The 20,153-nt window shown below is 42.8% G+C and overlaps 1 protein-coding gene across 4 annotated transcripts in view; it reads left to right on the top strand.

The window, feature by feature from the left end:
* Positions 1-3,136: 3,136 nt before the first annotated feature.
* The window catches only part of sec22a (SEC22 homolog A, vesicle trafficking protein), a 104,876-nt gene continuing 87,859 nt past the window's right edge, over positions 3,137-20,153 (top strand). Inside the window, exons 1-7 of one of the 4 annotated variants that reach the window (XM_050049491.1) lie at positions 3,138-3,291; positions 6,225-6,435; positions 9,425-9,588; positions 11,328-11,507; positions 12,865-12,983; positions 15,156-15,221; positions 18,621-19,507. In XM_050049491.1, the coding sequence (XP_049905448.1) occupies positions 6,254-6,435; positions 9,425-9,588; positions 11,328-11,507; positions 12,865-12,983; positions 15,156-15,221; positions 18,621-18,632 (723 nt within the window). In that variant the 5' untranslated portion in view covers positions 3,138-3,291; positions 6,225-6,253 and the 3' untranslated portion in view covers positions 18,633-19,507. Of the gene's footprint in view, positions 3,292-6,224; positions 6,436-9,424; positions 9,589-11,327; positions 11,508-12,864; positions 12,984-15,155; positions 15,222-15,582; positions 19,508-20,153 lie in introns of those variants that run through there. The other 3 variants (XR_007570271.1, XM_050049488.1, XM_050049490.1) reach the window with 3 other exon arrangements.

Here is a 20,153-nt window from a genome sequence, read left to right as displayed (position 1 = left end):
CACACACACACACACACACACACACACACACACACACACACACACTGAGGTGTCTAAATTAAGTACAAAGGTCTGTCAGCAGCAGGTGGACACACTGTCATAAACACTGATGTGGATGTTCATGTCCTCCAGAGGATGTTTCCTGGTGATTGTGCAGGGCACATTTAAACTCTCCTCACAATATAACATCTTTGGATTCTAGTGACCTTGTGACCTTTGTTAGCACCACCCTGAGAACAGACCTAATGCAGCTGTCCTTGTGATGCTCAGTCTGTCCCACAGTGTTTATTGTTAGGTATAATGAACATTGCGATCTCCAAGGACAACGACAGAGGCTCCAGACTTTTAGGCTTATTATTATATTGATTCTCACCCCAGACAGGAAGTCCTTAAAAACCACATTTCATGAATTTTATTTATTTAAAAAAACTTCCTGCAGGTGAAGCAGGACAGCATTCTGCAGGTGTTTCCATGTGTCACACTTCTCAAGAAGTGCTGAGCTGAAAAAGTTCAACTGTATAATGATGACATTCAGGGAAAGAGAGGATTGGTGCTGATGCATTTGAATGCTGATGTGTTTGCACCTCTGTTTAGACTGTGTCACTGCGAATGACGACACCGCCTTCCTCACACCTGACACTCTCTGCACTAAACACTCGCCGAGACCTGTGGCGATTCATCAAGTTGTCAGCAGCAGCAGACATCCATCATCCACTTTCACTCTGCGTGCCTGTTTTTCTCTCTCCCTTACACACACACACACACACACACACATACACGGGCCGTGGGGGCACTGAGGAGGCCCCTCCAGGCTGACACATTGCCTCGGCTCTGGGGAGATTGCACGGCTGTGTGTGAAGGATGAGGCCACTAACCGTCTCTGTATTGTTTTTATTTCCTGCGGCCACAGTTTGTGTTTTCTTCCTCATTCCAACAGGAAATGTATGAAAATAGGAAAAAGTGCTGATGCCAGTGAGCGGCCTATTTCCAGTTTGAGTGCAGCACTGACGCTTGGCAGGCTCTGAGTACGCATTATTCATCTTTCATGTTATTTTAATTTTAACATTGAAAAAACTCTCAGATGCTTCAGATGCTCGGGAGAAGGGCTCATTTGGTGCCGGGTGTCAGTGGGAAAATATTCAGCTGGAGCAAGAAGAGAGGAGAGAATAACAAGATGACCGAAATGTGATGAAGATCTGAATGATGAAACCTGGGGTCCATCATAGAGTCAAGCTCAGGTAAAGAGAAATAATTTACAGTAACACATTAGTTACTGTTTACCCACCTTGTTGGACTGTAAATAGCATTTGTTGAGTTTTATTTTTGTTATCATCTACAGTATATGATCTATTCTACCATCCACACTGTGACTCCTGTTTGTAGATGTTTCATGCCGTCCTGGTTGCTGAAGGCTTAAAGGGATAGTGCACCCAAAAATGAAACTTCAGCCATTATCTACTCACCCATATGCCGAGGGAGGCTCAGGTGAAGTTTTAGAGTCCTCACATCACTTGCAGAGATCCAAGGGGAGAGGAGGTAGCAACACAACTCCACCTAATGGAGGCTGACAGCGCCCCAGATTCAAACGTCCAAAAACACATAATTGAAACCACAAAATATCTCCATACTGCTCGTCCGTAGTGATCCAAGTGTCCTGAAGTGTTCACCTGAGCCTCCCTCGGCATATGGGTGAGTAGATAATGGCTGAATTTTCATTTTTGGGTGCACTGTCCTTTTAAAGGTGCTGGCTATGTGACTGCAGTGTTTCCACGAGATGTGACTGAAAGCTCCAGAACAAACTGTATTTAACGTCATTTATTTATTTATACAGGAAAGGCATTAGACGTCACATCAGGTGTGTTGCAGGTAAAACAGGTTTTCAGCAGGTTCCTGTTCAGCAGTACAAAAACACATCACAGTACAAAATACAAACAATCAACAGAGACAACAACAAAACAGAAGTTGCTACACAGACACATTAGAGAGTGGAGTGAGCAACATGAGATCTGAGTCAGTGGTTCCAGGTGTGTTTATATGTATGTTTGAAATGTGTCACAGAGGTTAATGCTCTCATGTGGTCTGGGATCTCGTTCCAGATTTTGGTCTTAGTGTGAAAAAATGATCTCTGACCCTAATTGTTTTGGTGAGGCCGAACAGGAACACTGTTCAACTAAAAGCCTGAACACCCAGTCCCTTTTACCAGCCTGGTGCAGCTTCACATTTAGACCAATAAAGACCTGTCTCAATTAGTAATCTTTAATAATAATATTAATAGTCTTTATTTATAGAGCACTTTTCAAAAAAACAAAGAGCCTCACAAAAATAAAACAGACAAGTAATGACAACAACAGGTTTCAAAAGAAGACAGATAAAAAAAAAGTTTAAAAACCAAGTAAATAAAAGACGCTCAAGTCAAGTCAACTTTATTTGTCAATATGTCACATATGCACTGGACATATGGACAATTGAAATAACGTTACTCTCAGACCTGTGTTGTACACCGCTGTGTACACATCAATCTAGAACTAAAAATGAAGAAAATATATACAATATAGATCTGACTAAGCTATACAGAAAAAATAAAAAACAAGACAAGACAAGACAAAATGCAAAGAATGCAGAGACATGAGGCACAAGAGTCTCTGGTGTGACAATAGTGCAAACAGAAATGTAACAGTAGTGCAGAGACAGAAGTAGCTTATTCACTTCAAATTAAACTTGAATAAAATCAGAAACAGCTTTCTAATGTTTTATAAGAGACTAAACTGGCTGCCACTGACTCAGCTGACCTGATTTTACCTGTTATATCTGACAGAAAAAGATAAATCCTGTCATTGTGAATGAACCCAGCTCAAACTATTGATTTCAGTGTGCTCTGCCTCAACATATAGAAGTAACACCAAACTGAAACAGGGGCAAAAACATTAAAAGAGTGCTACATCAATAAGGTACTGTGGGTCTGTACAATAATAAATGAGAAATAATTAATAAATAAAATAAACGACTCTTTACTGTAGCAGAGGGAGGTTCATATGAATAACTTCAGTTTAACTATTAATAAATAAATATGTTGATTCCACCCAAATATTAATTTTCCTGATGTTTCATTTCAACAGAGCATCTTTGTTGTTTCCTGTGATGCTGATGAGAGGTTACCCACAATGCACCGCGCTACAGCCACGTAAACATACGGAATCATCACAGCTGTGTGTGATGAGCTAACTACCTGTGCTCTGTGCACAGATTGATACCCGCATGTTACACATGTTCACATGATGCTACACTCGTTTGGTGAGTATTAAATACCACACTAATGATTTTAAATCATGTGACGTGTGTGTTGCTCGTAGCTTTGCCCGAGTTGTCAAAGTAGCTAGCTGTTAGCTCGCTAGCCTGCTAACGTTAGCTGGAAGGGAATGCGGCGAACGAGCTAATGTTGGTTAGCTGCTAATGTTGGCTAACTGGCTAACCTGGTCCTGTGTAGCTAGCTGGCTAGTTTTCTTTTACTAAAACCTGTCAGCTCATTATATAGGAAACACTTTGAAGCACGACACATGTAGCTCGTTAATGAGCCGGTGGTTAGGGGGAAATATTATGTCAACAAAGCAAACAGTGATGTCCCTCAGGTTAGCTGGCTAGCATTAGCGTCTCTTCTCTGTCAAACCGTGGTGGTGATGGAGCCTAATTACTGACGTTAACGTTATTAACCAATGTGGTAAGGTTGAACAGCTGAGTCAGCTATGAGGCTATAAAATGTTCATGTTTCTGTCTCGTCTGCGCTGAAAGATGGTCGTGATTGAATCACACTCAGCACTCCTTCATCTGATCTGATCGGCCCTCACACAGTCTGTGGAGCTGTCCGTGGTTCTAGCACCACCGACCTCACCTCACGACAGCCACCGACCAGCTCTGACCATCGTTCACAGCAGCACATAGACACATGGACATGTACCACTAACATTACAATCAGTGTGTGTCCCAGGGACCAAAGCTCATGCATGCCTAATTAACCATCGCAGCATCTCTGTTAGTCTGATGTGAGAAGTCTTTTTTGATCCATAAAGGTCAAATTAATGTTTGGTTGCAGCACCAAGACAGACACAAGCACAGATGAACACAAAAATAGGAATAAACAAGAGGTATATAAGAACAGAAGTAAAAATATACAAACCATACAAGAGCATTATAGACAAAGGTACGACGTAGAGTGACGAGCAGGGCTGAGTGATTATATAGAGATAATCAAATAACCCCCAGTTTTTGACCAGATACTTGGATATCGATATGGCGACAGTGTTGTCGGCTGTTGGTGCTTTTTTACAGAATATTTTCACTGTGAGATTTTTGATGAATAATCATCAGTAATGTGGATATAATGACAGATAATAAAGTAAATATAAAGGTAAATAATAGTTGGAACTTCACTTCACTGTAATGCAGTCGCCTGTTATCAGTAAGAATTGTTTCCATCCATCTAGAATCAGTCAGCTTGACCTCAGTGGAGTGGATGTCTGCTGCTTATGGTGTGGCACCTGGTCACTACCTTGTTATAAAGCCCTGACCTCACCTCATGGCTGTGGGGGGACACGCCCATAAACACATCAAGCACAGAAAATAAGAATAAAATAAAATCCAGGCAGAGGTTATGGTCTCTGCAGGAAACTACATCGCCACACACTTCTAGTAGGTCATAATTGATGATTGAGAGGGCTACACTCACTTTTCTGTGAGTCTACATATTGTTTTTTTCTTCTCCTACATAGTATACCTTCAATAGAAAAAATATACACACTGTTCTGCAGACACCAGAATCCCTCTGGAGAAAACAGCACCTCAGATATATTCTTCCTCCTCTTTTGAGGTGTTCTGTTTTGTTCTGGAAGAACTCCCTCGTGTTCCCTCGTACTGAGGCTGTGTTGTATGAAGGTGTCTAAGAACTTATTGCTTTAAAGCTCTTTACTTATAAAACCCACTGCAGGTTCCCCCTTACTGTGTTTAAAATGTTGAAGTGCTGTGACACCACGTAGAAGATATTTGTCTTCATGTTTTGACGTAGCTGCGGTTTAAACATGATGGTCGTTGTGGATAGTTTGACTCACACTGACTGCACATGAGATCACTCACTTATTCATAGAGACCTGGAGGAAATGTCAGTTAGGCAGGACATTGATAAGATTGTAAAACACACAAAGTGTGTGGACGTCTGTAGAAAAACACACTATGAGCTGAGCAGATAGTGAGTAAGAAACACTACAGGATCCCAGGGGACCATGAAGGGCCTGTGTACGTATTGATGCAGATTATAAACTGATGAATATTTGATGTTGGTTAAAAAGAGAATTAACTGTTTGACTGAACTTTGACTGAAAGATAGCAGTTACTGCAGCTCTACAGTTCCTCACATTATCCATACAGCAGAATAAACAGTACCTGAGCCATCGTTTCATTTGTCAAATCTCTAAAGGCCCAGACACATCAGACTGTCTTCAGATAAGTAGTGGTGACAAAGGCTGACTGTTGTGTCGCCTGTGTTTCAGCCAAAAAGTTTCACTTGAATGCACCACAGAGACGACAGCCGACGGCTAACCAGCCTGTGCATTCTGTGCCTGCGTGAGAGGAAATAAACCCACAGCAGCGGGCGGTGATCATCTGTATTTATCATTCAAGAAGTGAAACCAAAAAGAACGCCAGGACAGACTCAAGACGCTAGTTAGCCAGTTAGCACATGAACAACACAACCTGATGTTGAAAGAACAAGCATGGCTGAGAGTAAACTTATCAGCGACTCTGTGGTGGTTTCAAAAAAAGGAGCAGCTTCAGTAGGGTGGAACAAACTGTGGCGTCCTGAGTGTTGTGATGTTATGAACAGCCCTGGACTTCACAGAGACTCGTAGTGACTAAAGTCCAGTTCAGACCAAAGAGTCACGATGAGATGAAGCCGTGTCAGAACGTTGCAGCGGTGTGAACTGGCCAGTCTGAGCTCGACTGAGCTCAACACAGTCTCATCGTGGTCACTTCCTGTGAACCAGCAGCTTATAGAATGGAGCCTTGACAGTCGTTTGTTTCAACTCGTCTTGTCACAAATCTTTGGCCTGAACTGGACTTAACACAACAAAATGGTTGGCTGATTGAACTGAAAGCTCTGTATTGAACAACGTTGGATACTCAGTTAATATTGCTGCACTTTTAATAACCTTCCTTCCCTCTCTTGTGTGTGTTTGCAGGGCTGCAGTGAGATTGCCAGAGCTGTAAGATGTCGATGGTGTTGTTCGCCTCTGTGGTCCGGGTCGGAGATGGCCTGCCTCTGTCTGCATCCACTGATTATGAGCAGGACAGAGAGCTTCAGGAAACCAAGAGGCACCTCAAGGGTCTCTCCAAGAAACTCGGACAGTTTCCCGACCGCTGCACACTGAAGACTGGACCGTACAATGTCAAGTAAGGCTGTTGATTTGATATGCTTAATCTGTGGTCCTTCTAAGGGGCCCTTTATATATATGAATGCAATACAGCTAACAGCTGTGATAAACAAAGTATGATACCCAGTAATTTGTGGTTTACTGTTCATGCATGATGAGAGCAGTATTTATATGACTATGAAATGATTCACTTAACATGTTTTCAATAAAATACAGTCTAGAGATTTAGCTTTAGAGATTTGACACCCATGAGAGATGAAACGGTCTTGTGCTGACAGTTCTTCTGCTCTCTTCTTGACCCTCTAACACAACTTTGATGGAAAAATGCTTTTAATTTGAGTGATTTGACGGCTGAGCCTTCATTTGAGGTGTCAAACTGTTTCTAAAAGCCCCGCTGGTGCTCAGGGAAAAGCTTTGAAACTCTCTCAAGCACTGTTTGTTAAGAGCTAATTAGTCTTATTAAGACAGAGAACATGAACTCAAAAGAAACTCCGGATCATCAATGAGTCAGCCGTACCTTTCAACAACCGGAATCGCTCTTGATAAGAGTCCCTTTGATCAATGAGAGCCTGAAGCATTTGCAGAAGAGAAGGCCAGGAGACAGTGAAGGTCAGGCTGACGCAGGAAGTGTTTAAAGTCACAGGTTAATCTGTTGTGTGATACTCTGGGCTCTGTAGAAGCTGTTGTTATGTCTCTTACATGTCTGAAGGCAGGGGAAGATTCCTCAGATCATTCGGTGTGGAAATGACTCATCAGAAACATCTGTAGCTGAATTAATTTGGACATTTCTGGAACACAAGTTCACTTATTTCTCCTTTCAAGCCCTGTTTATCTTCTGTTATACAGGGACTATATTATATACAGTGTGTCTGACAGGATGCAGAGGCTTTGCAGTAACCTTAACACATCCTACTTTACATTCTGTCATATTCATGCATTGGTGTGAACCAGCAGGGTTTGAGAACATTGCACAACAGCACATTGCAAGAAGTTGTCTATTTTAACTCGTCTCATCATGAATCTGGTCTGAACTGGGTATTACAGTACGTCTCTGTGGTGCAACCAAACACTGACACAGCTTTACAATCACAAACTAGTTTCAGTGAATTGTTTCGTGTGCACACTTTGTGGATTTTCAACCAGCTTTGTGTCATTACAGTGTGTGTGTGTAGTGTGTGTCAATGAAGTGTGGTAAACTTCATCTGACCAGCTCCCAGATCTCGCTGCTCATCTCTCAGCTCAAACCCGCTGGGTGACATGTTAGCGTCTTACCGTGCATGTTCGTTGGCTAAAGGGCAGTTGCTCAAACTACAAATCGTACTTCTGCATTTTTGTATGTCCGCCATCACTGACGCAGACAGTATTAAGTGGATCAAGAGAGAGACCCGCCCCTGTTTCCCGCCGTCTCTAACACAGACCAAACTCAGATCAAAATGAAAACACTAGGTAGTGCTGATCAAAATTAAAACCAAGATTCTGGCAGTGTGTTTCCTATTTCTGACCCAAAATGTCTTCATAATCATATTTTACTTCACTGTTTGGCCGTAGTATGAGAGTTTGTGAAGGAAGTGGGCGCCATAATGCTTCCTGTACTGTTAAAACAGGCTGAAAAAACTGTGATCAAACTATAGACTGAATGAATAATGGACGTAGCTTCCGTGACATCACTCATTGGTTTGTAGACTCCCGTTTTGAAGCCTTGAGTTTGGCCGTCACCGTCTTCTGTTTTTTGGAGCCAGAAATGACCGTATTTGGGCGAGAGGGTGGAGCTGTGGTGGAGCGAGGGTTGGATCCACCCTTAAATATGCGTAACGTTAAGCCACTAGCCTCTAGTGGACATTAGAGGAACTGCAGTTTTTGACGCTTCCATATTGGCCTCATTTCAGCCTCAGAGGTCACCGCTTGGATCAAACAGTAAATCTAAGCAGTGCTGATCAAATATGAACCAAGATTCTGTTACTGTGCTTCCTGTTTCTCGCCTCAAATGCCACAGCCCTTGTGCTCTAGAAACTGGTGCTTTATGACCAGAGAGAATAAAGTATTTGCATCTTTCTCCTGCATAGACTGATTCTTGTAATCATTTTTGCAGCTGCATGGTGAGACACCTGCCTGCATCACTCAGCTACTACTGCCCTATATCACTACTAAGTGTCTGAGGTCTTCTGATCAGGGCTCGGTGCTTCTTCCCCCCTCTGGGCTAAAAACTAAAGGAGACTGTGCCTTTTGAAGTTGTGGCTCCTAAATTTTGCAATTCATTCCCCGTGGAGCCTTTGAATGTTCGGTTTCTTCTGTCTTTTATTGCGAAACACTTTGAGATGCCTGCTGTTGAAAGGTGCTGTATAAATGAACTTTACTTACTCACTGTAGGCACTGTAAAACTAGAGGCCACAGTATTAACCATCACTCAGTGTTTTGCGATTAAGGATCAGGCCTGCGTCCCTCTGATATTTGTGCGTTAGTCATTTACTTGATTACTGAGGCGCTGCAGCTATGCGGTGACATGCTGGTATCAGATTGACCCTCATTCTTCAGATATATTCTATATTTCTGTGTTTCTGTTCTCGTCACGTCGGCTCTGTTTGTTGACATTTATGTTCCACATCAATTTAGATGTTGTGATAACCGACGTTCACCTCAGCAGAGCTCTGAGCTCTTCAGATAATGTGCAAGTCTTTGTGTCTGGGGAATTTAATTTGTGCTCAGTGTATCAATTAACACTGCAGGGCCAAAAGATAGAGAGTCTGCTGAGGTGCATGTGAATGTGGGATTGTGTTTAATTGGCTGTGAACGTGTGAATCTGTGAGCCACAAATGTGCTGAAATAGTATTTGTACTGTGTTCAGAGCAGCAAGCAGCACAATCACAAATGCCATTGTGCGTTTTTTTTCCCCATAATAATCTGCACTGTATTTAGCCTGGTGTCCTAATTACAGTTTCCCAGGGTTTCTGTCAAGAGGAAGGAGTGCAGTGTATGAAAAGCAATAATGTTTGTGTGTGTGTGTGTTTCAGCTTTACGAGCGCTCTGGGTGTTGGATACCTGATGGTGTGCACCGCAAACTACCCCAGTGTCCTGGCTTTCTGCTTCCTGGATGAGCTGCAGAAGGAGTTTATCATCACCTATGACCCCAAACGCATCAGCAGCGCCGTGCGGCCGTACTCCTTTATTGAATTTGGTGAGCTCCACAGCGTTTTACTGCACATTACAGCTGACTGTCACATAATTAACCTATGATGTCATTGCCCTGCAGTAATACAGGGAACAGATCCAAAATAAAACCCCGTCTACACAACTATAGGTATTTTAGAAAACTGATATTTTCCCCTTTTTTTCAAAAAAAAAAATCTGTCCAAACATCCTTGTCTGCAGGAGATTGCAAAAATGTCTTCCACAGCTTCCCCTTGTGACACACAGCTCGGTTAGTGTACAGGCTCTTGTTTCCCTACTGGAGATCTCATCATGACTGTTGACAGTGCTCGGTCAAAGATACCAGTGATGATCTGCACATGCAAAAGTTTTCCTTCCCCTCGTCATCGACAACGATCCTAATCGAAGTCGTCCCACCATCTGCTGGTTTGAGCCGCACTGCTCCAAAACCACCATTTCTGGTAGACAAAAACATTGTGTGCAGCAGACGCCCCCGTTCATTCCTGAAGTGACGCACTTACTAATTGGGATGCACGATTATATGGGCACATCATTGGAAACAAAGATGACAAACCAATTTTTTTATTTATTTATTTTCTTTTTAAATTAACAAAGTGAACATGTACAAAACGGATAAGATAAGATTATACTGTAACCCTTTGACAGTCGGCTCGTACTGTGTTGATTATCACCAGAGATACAAAGCAGAAAAGATAACTCTGGCATGTTTGTAAGCGACGATGAAAGGGTGAGGAACTCTTTAAATCCAGAGGCCGATGCTAAAAAAACCTTAAGATGTCTCCCTAGTCTTACATGTAGCCACAACCCAGATTTTTAACGCTGTTTCACCACACAGACCCGTAGTGGTTAAAAAATAGTAGCTGAAGTTAGCTAATGTTAGCTAGTAACATTAGCCTGTTGTTTAGATATAAAAGACAGTTAAACTCACACACATTTACTCACTCAGCCAAAACCAAGACGGCAGTCACTTTAGTCGTGAACCCAGCCACACAAAATAGTTGTAGTCGTCTAGAATCTTGTACGCTTTCATCATCCCGCCATGTAACCATAGAGACGTTAGGAGGTCTGGAGGACAAGGTCATTAGCATCGACAATCGTGTTTACACCGGGCAAGTTGGTCAAGTTACAGGGGAAAAATCACTGTTCTTTGTTTGTGTTGATCACATCCAACATGAGTTTGAATTTCTAACAATGCCTAAATTTAACTAGGTGCATAGTCTCAAGCTCATCAAAGAGTATTCTGGGAAATGTATGAAATAAGGTTGAAGGATTCCTAAAAGTGGTTGCACCAAAAATAATTAACAATATTTCCTCACAAAATGACTCCTCAGCAGAGCTGCATTAATGCTGCCATTTTATATTCGTCTGTTTTATTAATTGTCCAGTGTGTAAAATGTCCACTGCAGCATCTTAACGGCCCAGTGGGCATGTACAGATGTCTTCTATGATCCAACACCCAAAGATATTCTGTTTAAAATGATATAAAAGCAGAAACAGCAGATCATTAGACTTTAAACTGTGAAACCAGAGAATGTTTTGCATCTGAACTTCATAAATGATTAAAACAATAAATCAGTGTTGATAGAAACTGAATCATGTCAGAGATAATCCACTAACTCAAAGACATAAATCTTGCTTTAAGCCTGAGAGCAGGTCGGCCTCGTACTTACAAATGATGTGTTTGTCTCCTTGTTTGGCTCGCTGTGTTTTAACCACCATGTTGTTGTGCTGACTTTCATCCATCAGACACCTTCATCCAGAAGACCAAACAGCGCTACAACAGCCCACGTTCCCTGTCCACAAAGATCAACCTGGCTGACATGCAGACAGAGATCAAGCTGCGACCGCCCTACCAGCTCTCCCCTGAGGACCTGCGGGCTATCAATGGATTCTCAGTGCACACGCCCTCTAAATACAAAGGCATTGGTAGGACATGAGCTGCCGCACACACACACACACACACACACGAACCTCACCTGAGTATAAAAGAGGTTTGTATTGTCATGCTAACTACAATCAATAAAGTTTCATCTCATCTTATCTGGTGCTGTCAGCACTGGGAGCACTGGTCTCTGTAACACAATGATATATAAAGGTCACTGGTGATTTCCTCAGAAACACCAGTAAAGGAACACAACTGGATGCAACGCTGCATCTGTCTTTCTTCATGTCGCTGCCTAAAAACACAAGTTGTGTTTGCGACCAGGTCACATCCAGCCTTTAGAAGCCACATGTTTGTTGTAACGTTGCAGCACCAGAATTCATCCCATTTGTGCATTTTTGTCAGGCGCCTGCTGTGCGTCTACATTTGAAATTATGAATTTCATGGCGCAAAAAGGCGGCATGTGTACGACCCCTTAATGTTTTACTCTCAGCAGGAAACTGCTTGCTCCTCCGATCTGCTGCACCCGCCATGTAAATATCAGAGCACCAGGTGCAGGCGGACCTGACCTCCCATTGACCTAAAGGGAATGGGAGATGACATTCTGATAGGCTGAATTCATGTTACGCCCAGAACACACACATGATTAAATAAGGGACTAAATACAATCTCTTTGCCCCTTGTGCCTCACTTTGTGTCCAGACTATGCGCCGTTTAACTTAAGTGGAGCTGGAGATGCTCTAAATGCTCTTAAGACCATAAGCTATAGATCGTTTGAACAGGCCCGAGGTGTTTTCATAATAAAATCTGTGAAACAAAAAGAAAAATAATGATCCTTTGGTTATACTGTATGTTGGTCAGATAGTCAGACAGCTCCACTGTTGCTCTGTGGCTCCGCCCTGCTACCCCTCAGCTCCACCAGACAACAACAGCCCTCTTGTACGCACCGTCACACCTCAGCTGCCCCAAGCTAAGTGATGCCACCTCGGGTCATTTATAGCGCTTGTGTTCCCCCTGACATCCTCTTCAGGGCAGCTCTCCACGCTTTGCTCCCTTTCTGTTGGTTGCCCTTGTCAGTCTCCGTTTTCTGAGAACATAAATCATTTTGTCCTGAGGGATGAAGTATGCTAATCTGATAATAGTGACGCATCTCTTCTTTTCCTGCGCCAGAGTATTCTGGAAGTCACAAGATTTAAAAGCAGTGCTTGCTCGGCTCTTCATTGCTATTCATGGATTTATTCTTTTATCCTGTGAATAAAAGTCTTCATAAATAATTACATTTAGAAAATGTGCGTGTGTTTTGTCCTTTGGAAAGCAGATTTTCTTCGTAATGTTTCTGTAGTTCATTTGTCAGGAACATTTTGCTGAGTCTGTAATACCACGTCCTTCCTCTCTCTTCAGCTCCCACACAGATGTTGGAGCCAGTGACTCTCTCAGGCATCGTGTCCTGTGTGCTCAGTATCCTCTGTGGAGGCCTCAACCTGCTGCGAGGAGTCCACGCTATAGAGAGCATACTGCAGGTGAGGACGTGTCCTCAGGTTTCATATAACCTGAGTCATACTGTCACAGTTTGTCAGTGGTGACAGTAACACACTTCACTTAATTCTGTACATCTGGGTAATTTCTTAAAAGGAGGTCAGACGGCACAGGAAACACGAGCAGTCACATGATCAGACAGGTTTTAAACAAACATCCAGGTTAGTTAAAATTTATTTTATTAATCAGGAAACATGAAAGCAATCTGTAGAATTATGACCGTCACAGTTTACAGAGCAGCTCTCTGACTCGGCCTCGCACCATAACTATTTGTTTGGACAATAAATCGTCCAGAAATAATTGCAATAAAAGTTATTATTGTCATTTTGAGACCAGCATGTGCCGCTGATATAATGATGCAAGTTCACCCTCTCAAAGAGCAAAGAACTTTTAATTCGTAAGAATACTCAGACATCGGAATATGAAAATATATTAAACATATTTTTCAAAAAATAAGTGTATATAAACTGGCAGTGCCCCAAATTTACTCAGTTTGAGACTGAAAGGCCCAGACACACCAAGCAAACACCAAAGAACTGGTGGCAGCAAAGACCAGCTGTATCGTCACCTCACGTCACCTCATGTCATTGTGTCTTGGCGAAACAGTTGCACATGAACACACCACAAAGATCACAGCCTACGACCAACTGACACGTGTGTTCTGTGACGGCTTGAGAAGAAATAACTCTCTATACAAAGTGAAAACTGATTAAACCAACACCACATATACAGAACAGAATGTACACCAAGAGGAAGAGTCTCTTGTAGACCAACATAGAGAATATATTTATTATATATTTCTGTTTTATCTTATTTTTGTTACAATTTAAATTACAGTGTCTTTCCAGAAATTTTGCACACATTGTGCTCTTTGTGAGGACTTTGGTTTAAGTCAGATAACCTGATTATTATACTGTAATTGACATACAGCAGTAGTCTGTATTCGTCTTTCAAAAAGGGAAATAGGAGGACCAACAGGTCGGATTCAAGATGTGAGTTAGCCAGTTAGCACTTTAACAACACAACCCAGAACAAAGGATATTTACAGCTTGTGAACAACAACACAAGCAATCGTGAACTTTCTGCAAAACTCAAGGGCTAAAAATAAAAACCTTCTGGACTCTGCCGGGTCTGCTGCAGATCCAACGTGCTGAATCAGCCAAAGAACACCTGAAAAGGGCCGACTAGTTCCAACAGGGCAGGATACACCACAAAAACTAGGATGCCAGACCCTGACTGACAGACGACTGTCGGCTTGATGTGTCAGAGCCCGAATACAGAATTTGGCCGACAGAAACTAAACCAAGTGATGCCTCGTGACTATAGACAAGCTTAGTGAAGCTACATTAACACTGCAGTTACCTTTATAATCCGGACACTGTGCTTCAGGTATTGATGGCCTGAGTGCCGGCTGTTTGCTGCTGGATTTACAGAGTGAAGGAGGAAGTTGTTGGAGGTTAAAACTACCAACTACAGGCTTTGTGGCTCGTTGTCAGAGGTCTGCAAGCTAAGGACTCCAGCTCCAAAAATGCAGCTGCAGGCTACCAGGAAGCTGCACTGTGTCGTCTTTGAAGTGTTTTATTATCAGACTCACAGACAAGTAGGCGGGAAAAACGCTGCGCTCAAGTCCTGCTGTTTATTCTGACATCATGTTGGCGACATTCTTATGTAAACACAACTGCAACATGATGAAGGTCGTGTTCATGTGTCGTATGATAAGTCAGAAACATAATTCTGGTGACAGGCCTGATCCTGGCTCAGCTCTAATGTCCTGTATCTCTGTAGCTGTTCTTGTGCAGTTAGGGAATAATTCTGTGAGCCTACTTTTGGTGTCACCTCTGAGTACAGTGGTTCAGATGATCCGTCTCTTACCTGTCTGATCTAACACTAGCTGTGTTTCCTGCCCGCCTGACTTCACTGTCCCAACATCATCAAACAGAAACGACCAAAACAAAGTCCAAATTGTCATTAACCTGAATTTTCAGTCGGCCATCTGCCGCCCACTCTGTCCTTGATGTCATATCAAACTCTATTAAATTAAATGAGGCTAAATGAAAAGAATTTGTAATTAATTTTCTAGTCATATTGGTTTTGTGATGCCTCGTCTAGACGTAGACGACTAGTTCTGAAAAAATGCCTTTTCTTCCTGCCTGTAGAACGATGATGAAGACTTTAATTATGTGATTGCCTTCTTCCTCGGCACAGCGGCCTGTCTGTATCAGGTAAGTGATAGTCTGCGGTAAGAGCAGCCCATCACCGGCTGACTGGCTGACTAACAGCCCTGCACTTTACAGCTCAGCAGCTTGTCAGCGAGACTAACATTAGCAAAAGCTCAATGCCTTTCACCCCACTACCGTCTCTAAAACATTTTCATCAGCTCCTTTTGTGCAGCTCCTGGTACTAAATGGAGCACCACAAATTGGTAGAGTGATGGCGAGACAAAGTTATCAGACGGGATTTCTTACTTACTGAGCAGACTTGTTGTCCCGTGAAGGACATTAATGATGAAAACATGTCACTGGTCAATGTCAGTCACACACAGACTGTGCAGCATTCATATTCTCCTGTGCGTTCTGCTTTCAGTGCTACCTGTTTGCCTACTTCTCTGTGTGGAGGAACAGTAAGTCTTTCCTGGCGTTTGCACTCATCTGTCTGTCCAACATGTATCTGTATGAACTGAGGAACATGTGGCAGATCCTCTTCCATGTGGCGGTGGGGGCCTTCATGACCCTGCAGATCAGACTGAGGCAGCCGCTGGGCAAAGCGCCAGACTACAATGTCTGACAGAGACCTTAAACACAAAGAACATAAGGGCCTACATTCACACGGTCCCCCACACGTCCTGGAAATACAGCGACAGAGACAACACTGGGGACAAAGTGGAAACAAGCAAAACTGTCCTCCTGCTTCAGGAAGAGAAACCAAAACATGGTGCTGTTGGCTTCATCCAGCAGCCGTGGACACGTCTCAGTGTGGGAACTCTGCCGCAGCCTCAACCATTCATGGACTTTACTGGATTCATTTGGAGCGTTGGCATCGATCCACCATTGTGTGATAAAATGTTTGCTTTACTTCCTGTCAGTGCAGCCGTAGTTCAGGTCAGAGTCCTGCATATGTCTGGTTTTACTAACCCATGTTCTCCCTGCTCCTGCACAGCTGAGAATCTGTTACATACAACATGTATCCAGGCTGCACACTCAGGCTACATCCTCACTAATAGAGTTTAAAACAAATAACTTCTGCTGCGTTTAGGCCTGGTGTCCACTGGGGGCGGTAATCTCCAGACACCTCAGGATTCAATCATGTTTGATTTCTATACATAATTAATTTTTCTCACTGTGTGACTGCTTACTGCTTTTAAAACATATCATACTTTATCTGTAGTGATCCATAATGAAATTAACAGATGAAATTACTTGCAGACAGTGTGACAGCCAAGATGTTTCCACTCCTGAGCTTTAAACCAGTCAGATTGTTTCCATCTGCTGTTACACAAACTAAACTTTAGTGGGATATTTATATCAGCTTAGTGTCCAGTGAATACATCCTGTAATGTTCACTGGAAATAGTGTGAAGTTACTACGTATTGTTGAACAGTAAATGGTTCGTAGCCTTTTTATTTTAACACGTGAACTGCATTAATTAATTAATTTGAACGCACCTTTCAGTCTGCCTGTATGTGAATAACAAAATGACGGGGAGGTGGAGTGATCCACTGTTCTGTTAACATTATGTCTTCATCAGTGGGAGGAGCCTCTCTGCTGAATGTTCCCTCTGGGAGGAGCCAAGACGCTGAGCGCACCAGGTTGAAGTGGTTGAAGTTGGTTAATGCTGCAGTGAGTGTTGGTCAGTCGGTCTCGCTTGTTTCTGTTACTGCTGATCGTTTCTCCGTTCTATTAACGTTCGTCTCTGGGTGATGGCGTAGAAAATACTCACAAAACACTTCATGTTCACCTTGCAGATGTATTTAGACATTAAAACAAGCTTGACACTGCTGCCGTCTGTGAGGATGAATCACAGGTTAACTCCAGCGTGTGCTGCACTGTAGACTGTGCGGGTGCTGCCCTGCTCTCGTGGTTGATTTCTGCCTCTTTCATTCCGTCAACATCAAGTTATTAAAAAAACATTAAGATTATTGATTTTTGAATTGATGCTGAATCGTCCACATCGTGATGCACCTGAGAATTGATTTTCCTCACCTCTAGTATCCAAACTACTCTGGCGTATTTGAACCTCTAAATCTTTTGAAGACACTTCTGACCCCTGTTAAAGCGTGCACTGCTGCGTCCTGCTAAACTATGCCATACTTTGTTTTTGGGGAGTTTCCCAGGCCTACATACTTTCTGTGATGTCATCCTTCTTGTGTATGTACTCCTCTCATGCCACGGTTTCCTCCATGGTTTCATGTGCCGCCATATTTGCTTTGCAGTGACTCACAATCAACATTTCCCGCCGCCTTGACCACCGTATGCTCATGTTACTCTCAGTGACAGCAAACCAAGAGTAGACCGTCTGCTCCCCACCTGTGTGACTGGTCATGTGATGCGCGTTGTTAGGGGTGTCAGTAGAGACGGAGATTATCCCTGAAACAGTGCTCAAAAGCCTGTGTGTACGGAGATTGACTTCATTTTAAGATGGCATTTCAAAATGAAAATATATTGGTGTGGATGTAGCCTCTGTTTGAAGCGCTTTAGTTTTACAAATACACAACCTCCCAGTCTCACACCTTAATGTGCATGAGATACAGTGTGTGCTGCCTTTAAGAATTTGACCAGACTTTTCATGAAAGCTTGTGATGCTCGAGGTAGAGAGACATATTTGTGGTTGGTCATATCCAGCACTTTTATTTCCTTGAGCTCAGTCTACAGCCCATGAAGGCTAAACACATGTTAAACAGCGTACAGCTGTGTCTGTGTCATGAAACACCAACACACGATTTGCCGTCGACCCCAAACTTCAAATCCATAACCTGTTTGAATAATTCAGTCAGGCAGCATGTTTCATACATGTGAAACTAAGATCATATATTTTGAAACAAAGGTAGTTCAGGAAAAACAAACCGTTGCTGATTCTCAAACTGAGCAGCACATCTCCACAGCTTACATGTTAACGTGTCTGTTAGCAACGCACCTGATTGGAGCAGCTCTCATATTCCAGACAGGCTTAAGACATTAAATTAGTATTTTATTTTTATTTATTTACCATCAGATGTTGGCAATCTGACCCAATGATTCACCTTATGTGTGGGTCACCTGCGAGGTCATCGACCTGATGCAGGGCTCTGATTTACGTCACCACATCCACCTAGTGCTGCGTGTGCTTCTGTCTGTCACATGCACTTTTTGCACGTGCACAGGTGTGAACCTGACCTTGTGCAGGACTCTGGTTTCAGTCGTGGTTTTAAAACTATGCAACGCTGCCTTGTGTTTGTGTTCGAAGCTCTCATTTCAGTCTCTGGTGTTTTCAGCAGCAAATGACTTTATTTTGCAGATATTTGTAATTTTATAGACAGTTAATTTTGCTATTTATTTACTTATTGTTCAATGAAAAATTAGAAAGATTTTATTACTTTAATTTGTTTTATGATTTGTATTTTAAAGGCCGACTGTTTGTGTCTTCAGGAGCAGTTGTGACAACTAGACGCCAGTCTGTTTGCATTCAAATCCTCCTTCCTCGCCCACACAGCCTCCAGCATATGCCAGTGTCAAGTGACTATGTTAATAAACAGGTCTGTGTTGGCAGCAGTAGAGATGCGTAGCTGTGTTGTCAAGGCCAGAGGCAGCCCGTATCATCTGAGCAGCCTGTGGCGTGCTTTCCTTCCTGCGAGTCCCTGGGCTCAGACATGGCTGCGTCTGCCACTGAAGGAGGCAGAGACTCGTCTCACCCTCTGCCTGTGTTTGGGATATTAGCTCAGTGTTCACACTTAACATGGTTTCAGTCAGGAGATGTCACATTCATCATTATTAGGCAGTGTGAGATCTGTTCAGAGAATTATGGGAAGATTCCCTGGCTTCCTGCACTTTCCCAACAATAACAGCAAACAACTGGAGCATGGGACTGAGTCATGCTTTTATTGTTCATTGTTCATGAGGACTCAACAGTTGTGCCAGAACGTCTTTTATTTTAAATCTCTCTCTCACTGGATGAAGTAAAAAGTGAAAATAAAAGACAGTATAGCTGCACAGCTCCGCTCCACGTCCATCTGGCATCTGCACTACAGATCTGTCGGGGGACCGCTGCAACACTTCAGCCTCGTTATGATTCATCATCGCGCTCTCCCAATGTTCTGTTGCCTTCCAACAGCAGAACCACACCTACATGACCTAATGGCTCGTTTCACAATATGGCTGGGACCGGACTGGATCTGATCTGAGCTTCACTGGCTCAGAGTGTTTGTGTTCACATCCTCCTCTTCCTCAGCACAGTAAATGTGGAGTGTGGGTGGGTTGTGTAAAACAGGAACAATAAAATCTAAGGCTTTTCTACTGGTTTATCCAAGTATGGAAAATGAGTGTGATCATTTCTGGCTCTTTGAAATTTGGAAATGAACTGCTAAAAAAAGAAATGTGTGTGTTGTTGTACAAACTTTTCACTTTTTAATTTGTTTAATTTCACACCAGAATGTAATATTACACCTTTTGAGTTCCCCACTCATGATTAGAGCACAGAAACATTTGATCAATTACTTCTAATGTCAAATTCAGCAAATGAAAATCTGGGAAAGAAAAGATTTGATCAGAAATGGGAACTGATGGACTTAAAGCATGTCTGAGGCTCAGCCCAGTCACCAGAATAAAGGCTGGCTTTGTAATGTTACAGCTTAGGTTTCTACGCTGTGATTTGGTGATGGAACGGGAGGCGCTTGGTTATGGTTGGAAAAAGATCATGTTTTGGCTTAAAATACCCAGTTTTGGTGGCACTATACCAACAGGAAATGCAGCACTGTCTCGGTAAAAACCAACCACTTTTTGTGGCACTGTCCCGGCAAAAAATGGAATGACACTGGAATGACTCATTACTGAACAACCGCTTTTCTTGGCATCATCTCAACAGAAAATGCAGCGATGTCTCGTTGGTAAAGACCAACCATTCTTCGTGGCAACAGGTCACTACAAAAACACAGCTGGTGGTTAAAAAGCCGCTGTCAACGCTGT

The sequence above is a fragment of the Epinephelus moara genome, chromosome 7 (assembly GCF_006386435.1).
Source record: "Epinephelus moara isolate mb chromosome 7, YSFRI_EMoa_1.0, whole genome shotgun sequence".
NCBI classification, from domain to species: domain Eukaryota; kingdom Metazoa; phylum Chordata; class Actinopteri; order Perciformes; family Serranidae; genus Epinephelus; species Epinephelus moara.
This window is presented reverse-complemented; position numbering and strand designations above follow the sequence as displayed.